The sequence below is a fragment of the Oryzias melastigma genome, linkage group LG9 (genome assembly GCF_002922805.2).
Source record: "Oryzias melastigma strain HK-1 linkage group LG9, ASM292280v2, whole genome shotgun sequence".
In the NCBI taxonomy this organism is placed as follows: Eukaryota; Metazoa; Chordata; class Actinopteri; order Beloniformes; family Adrianichthyidae; genus Oryzias; species Oryzias melastigma.
In genome coordinates, this window is record NC_050520.1 from 24,929,143 (window position 1) to 24,943,307 (window position 14,165).

Below are 14,165 nucleotides of genomic sequence, written 5' to 3' on the forward strand. Positions count from 1 at the left end.
TCAAAAAAGAAGGCCAAAGACCAAGGAGAGTTTTGTTAATTAACAGCAACCAGTTATTGTAGCCACACAGGAAGGTTTCCAAATTGCAAATGTGGACTAAAAAAAGATAAAGCATCATCTCAGCAGTTTTGTCTCGTCAGAGTCCCATTGAGAGTGCAGACATTGGAATGAATTGAAAGAACGTGTCCCTTCTTACCAAACCACATGGTTTTGGTCTTGGAAACATTTGGATTCAGATGCAGTCTAGAGAGGGCAAGTTGTAGTTCATTGACACTATGTTGCAACTTTCTTCTTGCTATGTCTGAGGAGGGGGCAATGGAACAGAGGACACCAGGACAGAGGTGGATGAGGAGTCTCCTAAAGAGAGAGCTGTTAACGTAGATTGAGAAATGTAAGGTAGTCTGTAAGAGGACCCCGAGTAAAGCGTCAAAAACAGAGGGCAAGTTTGAAAGTTTTATTGCAGAGGAGTATAAGTCAGGGGTGAGGTGAGGCCGAGGCTTGGAGCTTGGCTGGCAGACAGACTGGATGAGGGCTGAAGCTTGGCTGGCAGGCAGACTGGATGAGGTGGCAGGCAGACTGGATGCAGGCTGAGAGCTTGGCTGGCAGGCAGACTGGAGTTTAGCTGGCAGGCAGACTGGATGCAGACTGGGTTTCAGCTGACAGGGAGACTGGAGTTTAGCTGGCAGACAGACTGGAGTTTGGCTGGCAGGCAGACTAGATGTAGACTGGTTGAAGTTGTTCGAGCAGGGATCTCGCACGTCTGGTTTTCTGGTCAAGAGGAATCTGACAGGGAAAAGCTGGAGAGGCAAGGCATAAATAGCTGACAGCACAGGTGAGGCAGATGAGCAATCAAGGCAGCTCAGCAAGGCAGGGAAAAGGAGGGGCTGAGAGGAGCTCAGACATGACAAGAAAAGTATGGGTTCCAATGATAGATCCCTGTGGAACCCCTGTGGTGACAAAAAAGAGGCTAAGAAAGAAATTGCTCAGATTTAATGCATTGCAATCTTTCTGTGGTATAGTCTGAAAACCATGACAGTAATTTTTCAGACACACTGATATCACAAAGCCTGTCAATAAGACAGAAGTGATTAATAGAGCTAATAAAGCTTTAGCTAAATCAATAAAAATTGCAATCACAATGCAATTTAACATCTAAAGGTATTGTTTAAAGCTATGTGTTTGTACCAATTGCAGAGAAATTATAATTTTAACTTGATTTTGGGCAAGTGTGGGCTGCCCGGTGGCACAGAAGTTAGCGCTCGTGCCTCACAGCAAGAAGGCTCTGTTTGTAATCCCAGCTGGGACCTTTCTGTGTGGAGTTTGTTGTTACGGACAGACCTTGACCTACTTTTTTATTCTAGCCTTCAGGGTCTTGATGTTTGTCTCTGTGTAGTTTATGATGGCTGGTCCTTGAAAACTTGTTACTTGATTAGACAAGCATTTCATAAAGGCATTCTCAAAATAATGAACAATGCATTACTAATTTTTAGCTTCTCTTTTGAAATTTTTTAACATTGTGATGCTAAAAGTCCAATCATGAAAAATATATGTATTACTGAATAGCTAGTTAATTGGAAAACAAAGGAGCTACAAAGGAAAGATAAATAAAGAAAATACATTTTTTTGTGCACAAACATTATCAATTGCTGGATTTTCAAACCAAAAAAGCTATAAAAATTCTCATAGCAATAACCATAATCACCACTAGATGGCATTAATGCTTTACAAACCCAAGGGAAATTGTTATTTCAGTTTTTTTTCTAGAAATGTATTGAAAAAAATCTCTTTAATTTTCCAATTAAATGTTTTTTCTAAAATTAGGTCCACATGTTTTACTACCTACTCTCCAAATGTTTCAACACCCTAAAAGGTATTCCCTTAGAGGTGGGCTGTATAATTTCTTAAACCTTGTTGTAAATGCAGGATTTTTTTTTACCTTAAAACAATCATTTTACAGTTTTACTGGCTATTATTTCCTTTCTGTTTTCAAATCATATTCTCTTCCTGTCAGCAGATTTAATGTCACTCCTTTATAAATTGTCTTGGTTGAAAACAACTGTTGTTGCTCATGCTTCCAAAAATGCTGAAGGACAAACACTAATCACAATGTTCTAGTGTTTCACTGAGGTCTTACTGGCAATAATTACTTTTATTTCCTCAAATGACCTTTGATATGTTTAATCGACACGTGACATGTCTTGTGAAATGTGCATAATAAAGCAAAACTAATAAACAGACCAAATGTACTAATAAATTGTCAGTTTTTCACAATCTTTAAAATCCAAAAGACACAAGAGAGTATTCAACAGTTTATTCATATAAAAGCTTAAATTTCATTTGTTAGCTGTAATCACACATCAGTAGTTTCTTCTTGGATTGATCCCTTGTATGTACGTGTTGCAGCACATATAAGAGCATCGATGTCTCGAATGGCTTTAGAGGTATTTTCAAGAGCTTCAGCAATGCAGTCTTCATTAGCAGGCTCACAGGTGACCTCAGCAAAACCTTCTTTGACCACGGCACATTCCTGCTCCGTTTTTAGCAGATGGTTGTTCTCCAGCAGGACTGGATGCAGTACGTTAAAGAGTATTCACAGCTATATATGTAATGTTGAGATGGAATGTTTTAGAACATATTTTAAAAATACACACAGAAAGATACAATTGAATCGTTTTATCTTCTCCAGTTCTGCAGCAACAATACATGACCTAAACGAGAACAGAAAGGTTAGCGTAATGTGTAATACATAGTAAGATGATGAAGAAATACTTCATTTACCGATTATCTGCTCCATGGGTCACATCCATCTGTTGCTCAATACTCACAGAGTTAGATGGATTTTCTTCAAATGTTCCTGACTCATACGTTCTTTTGCTCTGCAAACAAAAGCGTGTTTCACACTGTTACCCAAATAGAAGCTTGCTTTATGGGTAGACGCTGCACCACTATAGGTACCTGGTGAAGGCAGCTGGGAGAAGCAGGGAATTTCAGTAACTGCTTGGCCTGGTTATAACAAGCAATGATCCTATAAAGAATTAAAAAAAGTGTCTGTGTGTTAGTGTGTTAAGGATCTGAAAAACCCTGAAAACTTCAACTGCTGAAATGATAGCTCACCTGTTTGCACGATTCACAATCGAGCACACCGAGTACGCCTGTCCATGTACATCAGGTGGAAGACTGTTCAAGTGGTAAGTGAGCTTTTTTACCTCCAAAGAACAAAAGAAATTTAACGGACTGGTACAAAAAAGGAAAACAAGCCTTTATAGGATTTTATGCTGCGGCTAACCTGTTTCGACTGAAGATCAAGTTTGTGATGAGTAAAATAAGAACTGCTGATGCCATTCGACCGAATGACTGTTCCATCTCCAGGAGATATTTCAATGACTGCTCCACTCAGTATCCTAACACATAGCAGAACTGGATATGTCATAACATAAAAGTAAGAGGCCTTGTGCACCTTTTTCTCACATTATACACTCACCATCACATTCTACCAAAAACAATGTAAATGAGCAACTGATGAGATGCAGAAATGATTTAAAACAAACGCTGAAAAGAGGCATAACTACCTGTACGTAATTCCTTTACACCACACTATTTTCACAAGGTCTGTTGGAATATCTGATGCCTTTCCTCTGACCAGTGGATCTTTAACCTTCCACCTTAAACGTAAACACGAGAGTTGAGGCATGAATCCTTAGACTATGACTGAATTATGCTCTTTTATCAACCAAACCTGTGCCAATGAGGCAGTTGACATGTGAGAGGCAGAGCCAGAGGGAGGCGGGACGTTCTTTCCTCACAGGGTTTATCAGGTGTGTTTATTTCTCCGTTGGTCTCCGTGGAAGTGCTTGGTTCTCCAGCCTCAGTGAAACAAGACGTCCAGTGATGGCGAACTAAAGACAAAGGGTAAGCCCATGCGGGAGGGAAAGCACAGCAAGAGTGATGCTGCACCACTGTGGTGGACCACAACACCTGTGGAGGTTTGAGAGAAAGAACATGGTGATTACACTGTCCGGTTTGAGGTATAAGCAATCGTTTAAATAAAATATTACCTTCTCTGGAGCAGGTGTGATAACTCCAGTATTATCCAACCTTTCTCTCACTCTACTCTGCATTTTAGTGCAATCATCAGTACTGTTAAAGATCAGACTGCACGCTTGAGTTTGACTCCCTGCGCCGTCGTGTTGCCCATCCAAACACTGCGATCCAGGATGCTGACTTTCAGCCCGACTCAAGCTGCACGTGAACTCCACTGAGAACGTTTCACCTGAGGGCGACAGTATCAACAAGGCTTGGTCCTCCTCAGACTTAATCACAACCTCACCCCCAGGTCTGTGCTCAGCCTGACAGGATGACTTCTCCGGCCAACAGACGCACTGTTCAACACTGAAAAAAACCTGCAGAGAAGACGTGGAAGGGGTTAGATAAGCACTTGTAAAAGAGAGAATAATAGTGGGTGGACATAAAGCTGTAATGACCTTCTTTTTGTCAGCAGAGATGAGTTCTTCTGGCAGGTACGGTCGACTTGCATACTTGTTCCTAAATTCTAAAGCAGCAACAACCAGCTCCTGTGTAAATAAATGACAAATGGATTGATTTTAAAACAGTATTCTGTTGAAAACAAACAGGATTCATCCAAGAAAAATCCAAAAGTATTGCTCAATTCATAACCTTGTGTTAATTTATTCAATCTGGACTTAAAATCGTATTATAAAGAGCAAAAGAACATTCAATATGATCAAAAAGTTTTTTTTCTTCTATTCTATGTTTAATAACATAATATAAATATCTAAACTGTACATGTTGATTGATTATGTGCCAGTTGCACAGAATTTGAAGGATTTTCTTGACCTGTTGTCTTATGTCAAGTTGTGAATAAAGTTTGCAGGTTTTTAAATAACAAAAAAGACAAAGAAATCCAAAAGTACACATTTTTTCATTGAACATTTCACAACACAACACAATTTCTATTAGAAGATAATGACATAACATTACAATCATCACAGAATTACAGGCGCGGTACAAAAAACATAATATAAAGTCATTTTTGGTGGTGAGAACTACAAAATACTTTAAAACTGAAATAAGGAAAGAAAAAAAAAAGATGTAAGGAAACGAAGGCAACCAAGCAGAGAAAGAGCACCTTGTATGCGCTGACAGTGAACCTGGTCCTCTGTCGTACTCTCTCTGTGGGCTCCAGAAGGTGCCGGTGAGGGTCTGGGGGTCTCTCCAGCAAAAACTCACTTCCGCACGGGGACAGCTGCAACCGCGTTCCGTCTCTGTAACGGAGATCCAGCGACTCGTCTTCATACATTATGATCAAACTCACTGCGGCGTAGGTATCCATCCCATCGAGGTACTCGTTCAAACTGTTACCGCTTGTAAACAAACGTCACGAGGAGCTCGTTTGAGCGCGCGCTCAGCTAGCTTTCCCGGATGCACCATAGTTGTCACGTGACCTCCACTTTAAATGTTATCATGGACCATAGACTGTATATAAAATAATATTTTTACAGTCTCTGGTATGGACAGAACCAAAATGTCCAACTTACTCAACGACTTTACATGGCTTTTACTCAAATTAAATTTGATTTTAATTCTCACATAGGAAAGTATTTACTATCCTTTCTGGCACACTGAATTAAATATATTTTATGAGGCACTTGTTAACTAACGCTTTTTAAAGGGAACTATAACAACAGAACATTGATAAATGATAAATTCTCAAATTGATAAATTCTCATTGATACAATTGTCAATTCTCTGCCATATATTGGCAGAGAATTAGGTTACAGCTTAATCATTTTTGTTTGTAAAAGGATTCTAAATGTTATATAATCTTTATAATAGAGCCTGGAAAATTATTTTTTGGCTTTAACCCCCTTGTAATCCCCAAAAATTTGTGTTTTTGGTTTATTTAAAAAAATGTATATTTTCTCAATTTAATTCTCTCAAAAGGAGCATAATTTGCTATCAATACATTTTTTTTTTAAATAAGCCTTTACATTGATCAGTAGCGATTATAATTTTGAAGTTTGTTTCTTTAGCTTTGGGTTGGCATTCTTAATTTCTCTGTGAGTGTTATTTTAAATTGATAAAGTATATAATTTTAATAATCTTCCGTAGAAAGATTTTCTCTTAGAGGAAACCAAACCGGTTTTATAAATAATTTTAACTGGTTTCTAAAATCAACAGTAGGTGGCGCCAATGCTTGTCTTTGCAGTTACTCGACATTTAAACAAACGTAGAAGAAGAAAAAGGACCACTATAATAATAGTACGATTGGCTCGCAGCTCTCCTCACGAACTAAGCCGGTTACATCACTGAATCCAGCGACTAAATGACTCTATGATGATTACACCGTCATTTTTCTCTTTCTCAGTCGCTACACTGGAGCTGCAATGAAGGTTTGACATTTTAATCGAATCATTCGTGATTCCGTTATATAGTCTTTGGAGATGATCGCTGGCAGGAGCTCTCTGATGTTAGCTAGAAGCATCGCATCCTTCGTGCTGTGCCGGAGAGCTGATGCTGTCATACTTTGTGTCAAAAATATTTACACACTGCGATTGTATTGATAGCGATATTTAATTTAGATCCATATAGCACAGTTAAATTATTTTAAAACCTTTCACTATTTAGCATTTACTCAGCGGTACACATTGTTCCTGCTTTTAATTGTTTATATTTAGGGGTGCTTAATGCCCGCTAGTCGTTCATCTATTGAATAAAAATAACAATAAAATGAAAGAAAATAAATATGCGCCCTAACTATGGACATGAATGTTCTTATTACTGGCCTATGGTCGTAACCAACAGGAGTCACATATTGACATAAAAATAGTAAATAGTCTTTCCTCTCTTCAGGCAGGGGCCTCGTCCGTGTGGGCTTCATGCTGTGGTATTTTGAATGAAGTCATGGGAACCGGGGCCGTCAGAGGTCAGCAGCCGGGGTTTGGCGCTGGTGCGGGGCCATTCAGGTTTGCCCCCAGTGCGGGATACTCAACGTACCCTCCTACGAGCTCAGGAAGCCCCACGCTGGTGTGCAAGGCCTGTGGTCAGGCCTTCACAGTCTTCAGGAGGAAGGTAGGTTTGTGAAGGAGAGAGCATCCTATCCACCTCTTCTACTGATGTGAACACAAATTACAAGTATTTGCTTTACACCAGTTCCAATGATACAAAAGTGCACTAAACTGTCTCAAATATCCAGTATTTGAAATGATCAGATCAATTCAAATGATTGACAGAATATCCTTTAACCTGATAATGACAGATTGAATGGTTGTGATGGAAAGTGTGATGATAGATTTATGAGAAAACATAAATCATCAGATCATCAATTTCTGTTGAATTTCAACAATTTTATTTGTTTGCTTTAACTTGTTCTTACTTTCCTTGGGACTACAAGTGGAAATGAGCTAAATTTGTTATAATCCAGCACAAAACATCTTGTTTCATGTGATTGATGATCTTTTGTGCATCATCCCTTGTTCTAAATAAACACACTCCTTAAACTTTATGACTTGGATTTGAGATTTTCCCCCTCAATATTATTATTTCTTCATGCATGGCTGTCTATTATTGGTTACTTTTTCCTTATTAGTTTTTAAATAAAGAAAAAATCTGTCTTTGTAGGAAATGCATGAAAGCTGACAAACATTTAATCTTCATAATTGTAAATTAGAAAGGAAGCATTGTGACTTTGCAGATCTATGATCACCACGGGACAACTCTTGACACTGAGATGTCAAAAAAACAGGAAGTTTTTAGTTCCGACTGTCCTCTTTGTACAAAAACCCTTTCAAACAAATCCTAAATATTGACTTGAGCTGGTAAAGTGCATTTTTTATAGTCAGCCTTTTATCAAAAACAAACACACATATTCTTGGATTATTATTATTTTTAATAAATCTGTAATATTAAAGAACAAATGACTCAGCATTCCTCTGCCATGCTGGTGAACATGAATCTCCGGTTGCTCCTCTAACATCCCTGTCTCTCTTGTTTCTTGTGCAGCATGTTTGTTGTGACTGCAGGAAGAGCTTCTGCTTTCTGTGCTGCGTGCTGCAGGAAAACCTGCGCATCTGTGCCACTTGCCATTTACTGAAGGCCACCGCCTTTCAACGTCCACGCCTCATGCGACTGCGTGTGAAGGACCTGCGTCAGTACTTGCAGCTGCGAAACATTCCCACCGATACCTGCAGGGAGAAGGAAGACCTGGTGGATTTGGTGCTTCGTCACCAAGGCATCGAGGAAGAGGAGGAGGACGACCCTGACACAGCCAGCCTTCGCTCGCGTAGCCTGTACACAACAGCCCCCTCCACCACACAGTCGGCCTCCGAACTGTCTGCCTTTGCTGCCTCTCAGGAGGAACCTCTTAGCAGAAGTGACAGCTCTGACACCAACCAGGTAAGAACCGACTTTAATGATAAAAACAATCTGAAGAGAAGAAAAAAACTATTTCATTTGTAGTTTTTACAGCAGTTTCTGGTTCTTCCTAACACAAGTTGGACACGTTATGTAATTTTGCTGCAGTTTTCTTTAGGGGTCGTCCATAATTTTTTGTTTTGTTTTCACATGCCTGCCAACTGTTCGCTAAGAGAATCGGGTTATTTAGGACCCTGCGTACGCTTGATCAATCTGTAGATGATCATCAACACTAAATTTGATTCAAGCACATATTTCAAGACCATTGAAGATGGTCAAAACACCAAAAGTGAGGAGAAATAAACCTACAATCATTAACATCACGGCTCACAAGGTATACACATGTTCACAAATTATATGGCTCACTGTAATGAAGATGACAGCAAATGATGTCAACACCAGCTCTCATGTCAAAATTGTGTTTTATTTGAAATCTAGTGTAATTCACTACACTAAATTTTATACACATTTCTGCTTTTAAATAATAATAGAAGTCTTTAAGTATTTCAGATTTTTATTGAATGTAAAATATTCAATTAAATACAGTAAATATTATTTACTAGTGTTTTTGGGGTTGATATCTGGCTCTGTACTTAACAGCTGAATTTAGGAGAACTTGTATCTGTTTTTTTTTTTGTAAATACTTTTAATATTCTAATGACACCTAATGCTTTTTTTTTTTTTTTTACATTTGCACCTTTTCTGGTGTTAAGCACAATGAAACCCCATATCAACATACCAGAAACTGATGTTGCTTTTTGAACATTAGAGAGGGACCCCTCTGTATTAAAAAAAAAACATTGGGACCTTAAATATGTTGTGGTTTTAATCCTAAACTGCAGTAAAGCAGAACTTGGGGACAGGGTTCATCAATCTTACTTGATGCACCTAAATCCAGTAAAACAATTCTAATTTACTGGATGCAGTTGTTTTGGTTTTTCTTTTTTGTCGCTCTTTTTTTTTTATTTGTTTATTGGCACATCTACTAGAGTTTTCAGCTTGTTTTTTTTTTTTTGTCTAAGGCCAAAAAAAGTGTTTAAAGTAGGGGAGTAAAAGTCAGGGTGATGAGATGAGACTCTCTGGAATGAAAAGTCATGTCGAGTTTCATTTATTATTTATTTATTTTTGTAATGAAAATGAATGGACGACCTCTTACTCAGGCTTCTTTTAACTCCTACTGCCTGTAGAAAGGAGGCTTATGTGTGCGATGTCAGGATCCACTATAAATACTTGTTCCTGGGCTGCTTATGGTGCCATAAGCTTTTCTATGAAGGGAAGGCACACACTATTGTCTCCAATGTATTAGTGAGCCGCCTGTCTAATCCTAATCCTCAGTGATCCAGTGTCTCCTGTGCCCACCTTAATGTTTGTCGTTATGCAGGATATAGGGGATGCCACATCAGTCTCCCTCCTTAACTTGGATCCCAATGAACACACTCCTGAGGTGATTTGTGTCTTATGTACTGTCATCATCATCATCATCATCATAAGCAGAGTGATGGCAGTTCATCTGTCTGTACTTGCTGTTTGCATGTCCACTTCATCCTATTCAGTGTCATAAGGAACTCTGATGCAGCCTTTATAGTAAAATCCATCATAAAGGTTTTTTGATTTACTCCCTTCAGATACAAATAGATTTTTATTTAAAATTAAAAAGAACAGGAATTATATTAAAACCTATGTTTATTATTAGACGTTTGGTTGATTGGGTGTTGAGTGTCTTTTTTTTCCTTTCAGGGGAGTCCTCAGATGCGGCGTCGAGCCAGAGCGTCTCTATCAGACATCTCCAGCCTGAGAGACATCGACGGTCTGTCTGTGAGGCAGCTCAAAGAGATCCTGGCCAGAAACTTCGTCAACTATTCAGGGTGCTGTGAGAAGTGGGAGCTGGTGGAACGCGTCAGCAGACTGTACAGAGAGACGGAGGAAAACAGGAAGTCCTGTGAGTGCCAACTCGTTGATGTACATTTGCTTACTGGTTCAGAATCAGTTCAATTATTCTTTTGAACTGTAAAATGATTGAATGAATTCAATTTACTTTCTTTTTGTTGCAGTGGAAAATGTGAGCAGTACTGTAACCACAGGTGAGATGTTGCTAATGTTTGCGCTATTTCTGTCACCTCTGAGTATAACTCTACACTCTAATACACCCTCTTCTCCTTTTTTTTTTTAAATAATAATGATGATCTTGATAAAATGGCAGCATAAGTAGCTCAAATTCAGAGCTACATTTATGTCATGTTTGCTTTGCTTCTCCCACACTAAAGTGATGGCCTTTCCCCCTCCTATCTGCAATGGTGCCATCGGAGGTAAGGCTTACAGCACCGTGGATGCCCCCTCTCCCCCCTTTTATTTATGTAAACACAGTCACACCCTTACTCCATATGTAATAATTGTGGAGTTTTCATCAGTCACTCATTCATGTGTTGTCAGTAAGTAGTCCTGATGACTCATTCCTGCTGTGGCGGCTTTGATGTGATCATCTCAATTCACTTGGGTCCATTCATGGAGATGCTCATCTGCACTCTCTGAGATCTGCATGTGCACTAATCCTGCAAACTGGATTATATTCACTCCCCAGTGATAAAGATTGATGTTGTCATGGAAACATCCCGATGCATTGACTTTTAGAAAGCAATGGTGGACATGGCATCATACACTGGACCAGATTCTGCAGTTTGATGCCACATTTGATAGCAAAACCACTCATACTTATTTTTTTTTTTGTCTTCTTTGCTTCCTGTCTTGCAGACGGGGAGAACTGCCCGCTGACGATTCACGACGACAATCTCTGCAGGATCTGCATGGACGCCACAATCGACTGCGTTCTCCTGGAGTGCGGTCACATGGTCACCTGTACAAAGTGTGGCAAAAGGATGAACGAGTGTCCCATCTGCAGGCAGTACGTTGTAAGGGCCGTGCATGTCTTTAAGTCCTAACGCACAGCTGCAGCCTCCGTTTCCATGGAGACGGTACCGTAACCCAACGATATAGCTCATGAACTCCTAAATCACAAGAAAAAAACAATTTCCTGGATGTTTGTACTTCTTAAAGTCTTATAGTTTGCACACTAAAGGTAAATATATTATTTTTTTTTACAAGAACAGGACTGTACCTTCAGATCGACTCATCGTCTCACCTGACATCGACAGTTTTCACAAAGCAAAGAATGAGTGACACGTAGCTTTTTTCACAAAACAAATTGATTAGTTGTTGACATTGTTTGCTTAGAATCACTATGAGAATCTTACTGCAAGTGAGTACTTATCATTCTAGCCTGGGGGGGGGGAGTTGCAGACTCGTACTGAATCTCAAAACAGGAGAGCAAACAAGGTGCCAAACCAAAAAGGGCATGCTCTTTTTTTCTTTTCAGCTATGCAGGGGAGGGAGGGGGGTAGTGCAAGTCTTTAGCATGTTGGATCACAGAAACACAGCTTTGTGTCAATGCGGGAACACTTCCAACCCATTAGAGCAAAAAAAAAATGAAATTAGAAATAACAATTTCTGTTTCACGTTTGCTCTGCATGAACCTGCATTTGACGCTGTTGGCCACGCCCTCCTCCTGACACCGCTGCTTTATTAGGAATGCAGTGGTTTAAAGATTAATTGTAAGATATGATTGGTAATGCTTCCTCCTCTTTAGCCCCCCTGACGTTTGGTGTCCCACCAGGATCCATCTTGGGCACTTTTCTAATTGGATTTCAAAGCATAGTTTCTCCTTTTATGTGCATGCAGATGATTTATAAATCCATCTGCCAGATTCTATACACTTTCAGATGTTGGGATGAGATTAAACTGGCTGCCTCCATGAAAACCAAACTGAATGTATTGATTGGCCCTCTCCAGCCTGCCTTATAGTGTTGGCTCTCATCCTGACCCACAGGTCGCTCACTCCAGCCAGTCTGTGAAACTTTCAGTGTGGCTTTCAATAGGAGTTTAACCACTCTGTTAATAATTAATGCAAGTTTTTTTTTTTACCTAGCTTTTAAAAGGGAAGCCCCTTTTGAATCACAGTGACCTCCAGAAGCCATTCATACTTTTTTGTTCCTGGCTAGATTTTCGTAACCATCTTTATGTTGGGAATCATCACCGTCATCACTCCAAACTTTATAAGCTGACTGACACAAATGCAAACGCTGTCGTCTTGTTGAGTACTCACAACACTGACCCCCAGTGTGTTTTCAGACTTACTTTTTAAATTAATGGCCTTAACTTTTTAGTTGTAAACATTGTGGTTGCCGTTCCTGTCATTTTCACTGTCACTGATCTGCCTCTTTTTGTAGAACAGCATCACTTTTTAAACCATTTCCAATCAAAATCCATCATTTATTCATCCATTATTATTATTTAGATTTGTCATTCCAATATATTCTTATATTTAATGCATAAAACATTGAAATTATTCTCTGTCATTGTAGCAATATTTACCCTCTGCTGCCATCTCTGGTCCATATGAGCACTTACGAAGAGACGAAGGACGCAAATAGGTGCTAACTCATTCAACCATCTTCCATGTCTTCTAGCTGAACTGTGAATGTGGAACTGAATGTTTAGTTTGTTTTCTATCGGGAATGAAATGAAGTGTCTTAAAGGTTTTGAGTTTCCCATGTAGGAGCCATGTATTGAACTATTTAAAGATGTAACTACAAGTTTACCCGATACCTGTGGTAGAGTGAGTATATAGAGAGAAATCGGTAATGTATATTTGCTGATCAATATCAGATGTGTGTAATTATATATAAATATATGTCCCTGAGACTGGGTTATTTTTTACAAAGTTATACTTTATTTTTTATTCCAAATGTGTTTTATCAGATTGTTTTTCAGCAGATCATTCAACTTGAGTCGGAGCATTGCAAGAACATTTTTGTCCTAATTGCCTCCGCTAAAAATAATACTCATATATACGATTCATCCCCCCCTAAAATCCATCTTATTGGGAATGAAGCTGTTGGCTTTTGTTGAACATCAAAAACACTGCAGCTTTCACGTCACACATCTTTACCACTCAAAGTAGTGTAGCGGTTTGCACTTTTCTTTCTTCATTATTGTGTTGGTCTTTGTATTTGGGAATGCTGAACTTTTTATTTTGGTAATTAAAGACTTCTTAAAAGTTGTTGTTTGTGTGTGCAGAACATTTCCATGATATCAGTTTTGAAGCAAACTGAAAACTTTCTTTTTAACCAAACATACAATTTTTTCCCCTTGGTTTTAATGGGACCTTTTCTTAAATGTTACATTTGTAATTATTTTTAATTACAAGCACATAAAGTATAGGAAAGAATTGGGGAAACGGCAATGGTCAAAATGCGTTTTTAATATCTTACTGACAATAAGATGAGAGAAATCTGAGCCAATACTCATGTATTTGTGTTGGCATTTCATTCTGCCACCATACTGGTTTCATTCAGATTGTAAATAACAAAACCACACATTTTCAACCTTAAATTTATATTAGATCTCATTGTGGCTTACATTTTGAACATAAATGTAAATAAGTATTTTATAAAAGCTTCTCAAGTGTAAAAAAATCATCCAAATTTTTATTTTTCTAGAAAGGTTCTCCTGGGAGCAGATGGCGTCACTTCTTGCTCAGATATTAATTCAAAAACCCCTGCAAAGTTTTTCCTGGCTGTAAAATTCTCCATCTGGATTATTTGGAAACATTTACGTTGGAATTAGAGGACTTGACAGATGTCATTTAATAAAGAAACTAGCTGTTGGCAGCGTGTTGTGGT

The 14,165-nt window shown here is 38.8% G+C and overlaps 2 protein-coding genes across 7 annotated transcripts; one reads left to right on the forward strand and one right to left on the reverse strand.

The window, feature by feature from the left end:
* Window positions 1-2,296: 2,296 nt before the first annotated feature.
* lg9h5orf34 (linkage group 9 C5orf34 homolog) lies at window positions 2,297-5,453 on the reverse strand. Of its 2 annotated transcripts, none has more exons than XM_024274554.2 (11): window positions 5,147-5,452; window positions 4,482-4,571; window positions 4,056-4,400; window positions 3,737-3,975; window positions 3,570-3,662; window positions 3,287-3,401; window positions 3,115-3,206; window positions 2,956-3,025; window positions 2,779-2,876; window positions 2,662-2,708; window positions 2,297-2,565 (listed from the first exon to the last, which is right to left on the reverse strand). In XM_024274554.2, exons 1-11 carry the CDS (start codon window positions 5,348-5,350, stop codon window positions 2,351-2,353), a joined length of 1,608 nt encoding a protein of 535 aa, XP_024130322.1. In that variant the 5' UTR covers window positions 5,351-5,452; the 3' UTR covers window positions 2,297-2,350. The 2 variants fall into 2 exon arrangements, with proteins under 2 accessions (XP_024130322.1, XP_036069617.1); XM_036213724.1 differs by having other exon boundaries at window positions 2,454-2,596; window positions 5,147-5,453.
* A 766-nt stretch (window positions 5,454-6,219) lies between these two features.
* rnf34a (ring finger protein 34a) lies at window positions 6,220-13,543 on the forward strand. 5 transcript variants are annotated; one of them, XM_036213627.1, is made up of 9 exons: window positions 6,221-6,410; window positions 6,871-7,089; window positions 8,020-8,412; window positions 9,812-9,874; window positions 10,168-10,369; window positions 10,482-10,511; window positions 10,695-10,736; window positions 11,179-11,329; window positions 12,846-13,543. In XM_036213627.1, exons 1-9 carry the CDS (start codon window positions 6,405-6,407, stop codon window positions 12,919-12,921), a joined length of 1,182 nt encoding a protein of 393 aa, XP_036069520.1. In that variant the 5' UTR covers window positions 6,221-6,404; the 3' UTR covers window positions 12,922-13,543. The 5 variants fall into 5 exon arrangements, with proteins under 5 accessions (XP_036069522.1, XP_036069520.1, XP_036069521.1 ...); XM_036213629.1 differs by lacking the exon at window positions 9,812-9,874 and having other exon boundaries at window positions 6,220-6,410; XM_036213628.1 differs by lacking the exon at window positions 10,695-10,736 and having other exon boundaries at window positions 6,222-6,410.
* Window positions 13,544-14,165: the final 622 nt, after the last annotated feature.